Genomic DNA, 7129 nt, shown 5'->3' with positions numbered 1-7129 from the left:
AGGTTATTTTTAATTAACAAAAGCTGATTGTGATCCCCCATTGCAATATTTTCCATTGCATATTCTTTCAGTCATTTCTATACTTACTTATTTTCAAAGCTTATGCTATTTATATTTTCCACATTTATAATGATTTGTGTATAATTACGTATTTTGAATAAATCATTTTTGTATGAAATAGCAGGGTGATGTGTGATTTCTGGAAAGTATACAGATTGAGATATCTAATCAAGTGTTTTAAAATAATAACTTTGGAGTTTCTTCTTGTTTCATGTATTTATTATCCTGACTTTCTGAAATCTTAAATTTCTTTAAACTGTTCAACAACATGATAGAAAACGGCAAAGTTTACTTTTGTTCAGAATTTTCAATGAAATGTCTTACTTCTTGCCACTACTAAGAACATATTTTTCTTTCTCAAGAGGGGAAGTCCATTGTTACTCCATAGGCATGGTCCTGTTTAGTGTTTTCTATAATTTTTTTTTTTTTGCTTTTCATAAACTTAAAATGTTAATGACTCAATTATACCCAAAGGTTTGTATGTGTTCTAAGTGCTCCATTTTTCTCCCCTACAGAACACGTAAGAATCAGGAGTTGTTGAAATATCATTATGAAGGGCAATTTCACTTTTGCCACCATCAGCCAAAACATTACCAACAGTCTGCACTTCAGACTTGTGAACATATCTGGCAGCAACGAGTCCACCTTTAACTGCTCACAAAAACCATCAGATAAGCATTTAGATGTGATTCCTATTCTCTACTACACTGTTTTTGTGATTGGATTTCTTGTTAATACTGTTGTGGTTATGCTGTTTTGTTGTCAAAAGGGTCCTAAAAAGGTTTCCAGCATTTACATCTTCAACTTGGCTGTGGCTGACTTACTCCTTTTGGCTACTCTTCCTCTCTGGGCAACCTACTATTCTCACAGATATGACTGGTTCTTTGGACCTATGATGTGCAAAGTTTTTGGTTCTTTTCTGACCCTAAACATGTTTGCAAGCATTTTTTTTATTACCTGCATGAGTGTTGATAGGTATCAATCTGTCATCTCCCCCTTTCTGTCTCAAAGAAGAAATCCATGGCAAGCATCTTACATAGTTCCCTTTGTGTGGTGTATGGCCTGTCTCTCTTCATTGCCAACGTTTTATTTCCGAGATGTCAGAACCATTGAATACTTCGGAGTGAATGCTTGCATTATGGCCTTCCCACCTGAGAAATACGCCCAATGGTCAGCTGGGATTGCCTTAATGAAAAATATCCTTGGTTTTATTATTCCTTTAATATTCATAGCAACATGCTACTTTGGTATCAGAAAACACTTACTAAAGACCAACAGCTACGGGAAGAACAGAATAACCCGTGACCAAGTCCTGAAAATGGCAGCTGCTGTTGTACTGGCCTTCGTCATTTGCTGGCTTCCCTTCCACGTCCTAACTTTCTTGGATGCTCTGGCCTGGATGGGTGTCATCCATAGCTGTGAAGTCACGGCAGTCATTGACTTGGCACTTCCCTTTGCCATCATTCTGGGATTCACCAACAGCTGCATTAATCCTTTTCTGTATTGTTTTGTAGGAAACCGCTTCCAACAGAAGCTCCAAAGTATAGTTAGGGTCCCAAATACTTGGCTTCAAAGCAAGAGAGAGACTATGTCTTGCAGAAAAAGCAGTTCTTTTAGAGAAATGGACACTTTTGTGTCTCAAACCCAAGAGTGCAATGCCTGTTATCAAAGTGGCAACTTGTTTTGAGGCTCACCTGGATTATTTTAAATAGCTTTTATAAAATAAGATTTTTCTCTTATTGGATTTTTACTCACTCTTCTCGAACAGAAAACCAAGTATAACTATACACTTTACCCTCCAGTGACTTTCAGAAATTATCTATTGTTTTTCTGTTATATCAGTGCAAGATTGTTGTTTTGAGACATATCCAAAACCTAGAAGTAATTTGGAATTTAAGTCAAATTATAATTAATAATAACTTGTAAATAATCATTTAGGGTTTCAGGTTTCTCCTTGAAAAATACTGGCATTTCTTAGTGGGGTTTTGTATCCATTTTTATCATACTTTCTTGCCTCTTGAACAAAGGCTAGTTTTAACTTGCTGCATTATTTACAAGACAACATGGTAAGATAAATAAGCACTAAGTGTAGTATATTATACTATTCTAAGTTCACTACATTATAATATATTGGTACAGGATTATTCAGGCTCAAGGTATATACAGTACTTTCTACTTTTAAAGAAATTATAAGTTCCATTCCTTTTACATTTCAGTTGAACATAGCTTTATACTTAAGACCTAGTGACACATTGAGTAAGGTTAGAAATCTAGATTAAATCGCACTTACTTCTGTATTTTAGCTTATTTTTTTTACAGTTATGCAAAGTAAAACGTATACTAAAACAGAGTTGCTATTAATAAGTAAATGCTCATGCAACTCTGAATAAATACTTTAAATATTTTCTATCCATGTTAATTTTTATATAAAGGTTTCTATATTTTCTTATAATTTTTGAAAACAATATACAACAGCCACTGTGTATGTATAAAATGCAAAGGTTACTTTTTACATCTTTGATCTTTTGAATGTGGTGCTTTGATGTCTAGGACATTGATTTGATTTTAATTATTGCATTTTGGGTTGCTTCTCAAAATATCTAGGTGGATTCTTTACCTTGTAATAAATTCTAAACTGGCACAGGAAAAGGTTATGCCATGATGAAATTGTAATACCCTTTTGGTGACAAAGAGGCTCAGTAAATGACAAGGTTGTTGTGAAGCTGGGGACCTGGTAGGTAGGACAGTTAAGTGTAGCTTTTAGAATGTAGACAGTGGGTTATAGTTTTAACCTGTATCTATTTTTACTGTTTGTTTCTGAATCTATGGGATTCTGTGGAGGAATTTGAAACCAATTGCCGGTCCATAGATCTTTTTAATTAACACTATTGTAATTCCTCAGAGGAATACATGAAACGAGTTACCTCAACTTGACTCATATTCAGGGTATGAATCTTACTTTTAGAAGTTCACCTTTTTATTCTCTACCAGTTCCATATTCTGCCAAGTTAAGTAGGGCTTTCTAGACCAATGGGACCTGTGAGGTATAATTTAAGGTTTGGGGCCTTAACATCTTTGCCAGGTTCTGAAACTATGAATTGAGGACTTCTCCCACATCACTTTCTGAGAAAGTCCTATTTTTATGTAATCATATTATTTTCAATAAAAATGTACAGCTAAATGTATAATCAACTATGGCTTACTTTTCACATAATTTTGCAAAACATCTCATATAAATAAAAGCTTTAATTGGAAGATCATGTGTGCTTATTATATTTTTGTTTTAACTTTATCCAAGTATAGATTTCATAAACCTTCTCTTGTATTAGTATCCTGCATTCAGTTCTCACTGATACTTCTTAGTTTCAGCTTCCGGTGTTCCTCACCTGGCCCCATGCTATACTCTGCCAGCCTCCTTCTAGGTATTCAGCTATGATTTGCTACTAACTGTAGAAACAAAATTCACATTTGTTATCAGAGTCAGGATGACCTTAGAGGATCTGACACTTTCCAGCCTCTCTGGCATGTTTTTCTCTGTTATGCCCTCTTTGCATCCTATATTCACATGCCACCAAATAATTGTTTGCTGTTTTTAAGACCTAATGCTTTTTCATGCCTTTCTGCTTTTGTTCACACAGCTCTGTCTTCCTGAACACACTTCCAATCATTTCCCAGGCCCAGGGCCACTCATGTAGTTGATGAACACCTACTCATTTAGCTCATGCTGCTTCTTCTAACATAATTATTACTACTATATGTTAATTATATGACACCGCACTGGGAGTTCCCTTAGTGAGCATAATTGCTTCTTTAATTCTTGGGATTTTAAGCCTGCCTGCTGCTTCCATAGGAGCCTAGTCTTGAGCCTTGAGTAGTAGTTTTCCCAGTGTTTTTTCTAAGGCAATGTCCAGGGACCATATGGAAACAACAGTGATGGGAACAGCTCTAATAGTTTTAATGAGGTAAGAATTATGTGCTATGCACTAAACATTTTATATGCCTTATCTCCCTTTTTTCCCTCAGGTGAGTTATTCTCATATTATAAAGAATGCTATGGCACAGGTGTGTTCTGATCAATCTTTACATTTGGTTCTGATAGATGAAATTTTAATCCCAGTAGCAGGATTTTGTACCTCAAATATGCATCCTAGGCTACAATGCAAGCATTTCAGAAACAATCTTATACAGTCCTTCACCCTTCATCCCTAACTTTGGCAATACAAGGGCTGCTAGGCAGGTGGTATGTTTGCATCCATGAAGAAAGAAAGGAGGTAGAGAGATGAGAATTTTAAAAGTCAGATCTACTATACAAAATCCTTTCTTGCCCTGATCTTTTTGCCCTGTATCAAAATGAGAAGACAATCTGATGGTAAGCATGTTCTGTTTTTATTTTCTCATATCCCCCATAAGAATCAGGGATAAGAAACTATCTGGTCACCACATGTATCATATATAAACAAAAGAAAAATTCCAAACTTGAATAACATATCAGGTGACCACAGCAGAAAAGGGCTGAGGAAATAAGTAAACATAAGCTTACTTCGTTGTCAGACAAACTATATCAGCAATGAATATTCACACAAAATAACAAATTAATAAGCTGTCACTAAATGTCATCACTTCCCCTTTAAAAGACCAGAAGCCAGGCTAGAGATATAGCTCAGAGGCACAAGCACCTGCCTGGCAAGTGCATGGTCCAGAGTTCAATCCCCGGTACAAAAAAAAAAAAAAAAACCAAAAACACCAGAAGCCTGGAGCTGAGTTGAATAATTTGCTTGCATAAAAATACTTACTAAGAGTTAGCATTTTGGAAAAGAAAATTTGTTCTTTTAAAGTTTTTGTTTTTCCAGGGTAAGAGAATGCTTTATAAAATTACAAATAATTGGTAAAGGGGCTGGGGATGTAGCTCAGTGGCATAAGTGTCTGCCTGGCAAGTACAAGGTCCTGAGTTCGATCACCGGTACCATAAAAAAAAGAAATAATTGGTATGTATTTATTATAGAGTTAATACTCATTGTTGAAGATTTTGAATATAGGCAGAATTTAGCCACAGAGGTAATCACTGTTAGCAGCAGGGGGTGAGATTACTATAGATATAAATATAGATATAGATACAGATACATGTATACAGAATCTGCCAAAAATGTATACAAACTTCAGGAAAAAAAACCACATATAATATTTTAATCCTAAATTTATTGAGACATTATGAAATTAATACAAGTTACTTTTGGCCTCTACAATTACAAGAGGTGCTCAAAGTGATGCCCAGTAGATTCCAGGCATTCGTTAGTATGGTAAACTGCTGCTTGGATAACCTTGGTAATTGAGAGTACTGCACATGCATTTTCAATTTCTTCTCCAAGGCCCAGCAGTGTAGTGGGTTTTCTGCAATATATGACATCCTCTAGGGCTTCCCATACAAGGGTAACAATAACTTTGAAAAAACATCATACTATTTTTCTTTACCTGAAGTGCATATACATTTTTGCAGTCTTTGTATATACATACATATAATTTACCTTATATATGTATGTGTACATGTGTATATACATATATATATATATATTTGTTGTTTTGTATTTTTCTTCATCCACATCAACTTTTCTTTTTCTCTTTCTTTATTACTTATCAGTTATGCATGTACTTCATCAACCTGAGCTACAGTTCTTTTAATGTTTAAAATATATTGACACTATGCTCCTGCCGGGTTTACTAGAAAATGTTTTTCTCTTACTGGGTTCTCCTCTCCTATGGTAAATCCAAAATCCTCAGGATTAAACCAATCCAAAAGATCACACCTGGTTACAATTATCCAGTGGGAGAAATTGCTGGAAAATCTAATAAATCCACTGGCTCATTCTGTGCATTGCTGTTACACTGTTTAGTAGCTGGTCCACAAGAGAACACATGGCTCAGTACTTTGGTGCAGACTCCTGTCCACTTAAGTAACTTTCAAATAATGTATACAGAAGCCACCTGATAAAAGTATAAGAGAGACAAAAAAGAAGACTCTTCCTACCTACAGTGTTATACTCACTTTCAACTGATTCATGCTACAGTAGATATGAGCTCAAATACATATTTTTTGTGCACATCCATGCAGCCAGGAGCAAGCAGCACAAATGCAGCAAGAGTAACATAACATGCAAGAAGTTAATGGTCTCCTTACTGAAATGAATCTTTCTTATGCTTTTAAAGTTATATTTCAAACACAATAAAAATGCACATCTCTGTTTGAAGGACGACGAAGGTAGTGGGGCTAATATTGCCATCTTGATGACATTTGTAGGGACTATTTCTTTTTAAAATTTTTTTCAAAATTTATTTTAAAAATAAAAGAAGGAAAACATATTAATAAACAAACATCCATTTATAATATAGCATAAGAACAATACAAATAATACAGAGTTACAGACAAGTGGTAAGAAATTAGCAATGGTTGTAGTATTATGTATTGATATCATCAAAGTGATTTCTCAGGAAAAAAAATAGAGACATACAATATTGATCAAACAAGTAATCATTAACTGTTCCTTTCACTAAAGCAATAGAAGACGGTAGTACAACTATGTTAGCTATCCTGTATATATATACATACATGCATAATTTCCCTTTCTTTCACTTCTCCTTTCCCACAGTCCAGATACCCTTTACTTCTGAGAATTTTCCCTGCATTTCACAATGTCTATCACACCTCCTAGTTTTTATTCACACTTTCAGGTTCTTACGCTAGTGAGACAATACGTTACTTACACGTAGAGGTCTAATTTATTTCACTTAAGAGTATGGAATCTAGTTGTGACCATTTACCTATAAAACCCTAGAGTTATCTTTCATCGTAGCTGAGGAATATTCCATGATATAAAAGTACCACAATCATTTTATCGAATCCTCAGTGGATGGACATTTGGGTTGCTTTCACAATTTAGCTATTACAAATTGCACCACTATGAACCTGTTTACACATATACCACTCTGGTATGATGTTTTCAGATCTCCTGGGAAAATACCCAGAAGGGGAATAGGTGGGTTGAATGGGACCTCTAGACCTAGTTTGCTGAGGAAT

The 7129-nt window shown here is 35.0% G+C and overlaps 1 protein-coding gene across 1 annotated transcript; it reads left to right on the top strand.

Moving 5' to 3' along the window:
- The first annotated feature begins 610 nt into the window (after window positions 1-610).
- Window positions 611-1747, top strand: Agtr2 (angiotensin II receptor, type 2). Its single transcript, XM_013507702.1, has one exon. The coding sequence runs from the start codon at window positions 611-613 to the stop codon at window positions 1745-1747; it is 1137 nt and encodes a 378-aa protein (XP_013363156.1).
- The last annotated feature ends 5382 nt before the right edge of the window (window positions 1748-7129 follow it).

The sequence above is a fragment of the Chinchilla lanigera genome, unplaced genomic scaffold (genome assembly GCF_000276665.1).
Source record: "Chinchilla lanigera isolate Chin_1 unplaced genomic scaffold, ChiLan1.0 scaffold00133, whole genome shotgun sequence".
Lineage (NCBI taxonomy): Eukaryota > Metazoa > Chordata > Mammalia > Rodentia > Chinchillidae > Chinchilla > Chinchilla lanigera.
The sequence above is the reverse complement of the archived record's forward strand: the minus strand, read 5'-3'. Positions and strand labels throughout refer to the sequence as shown.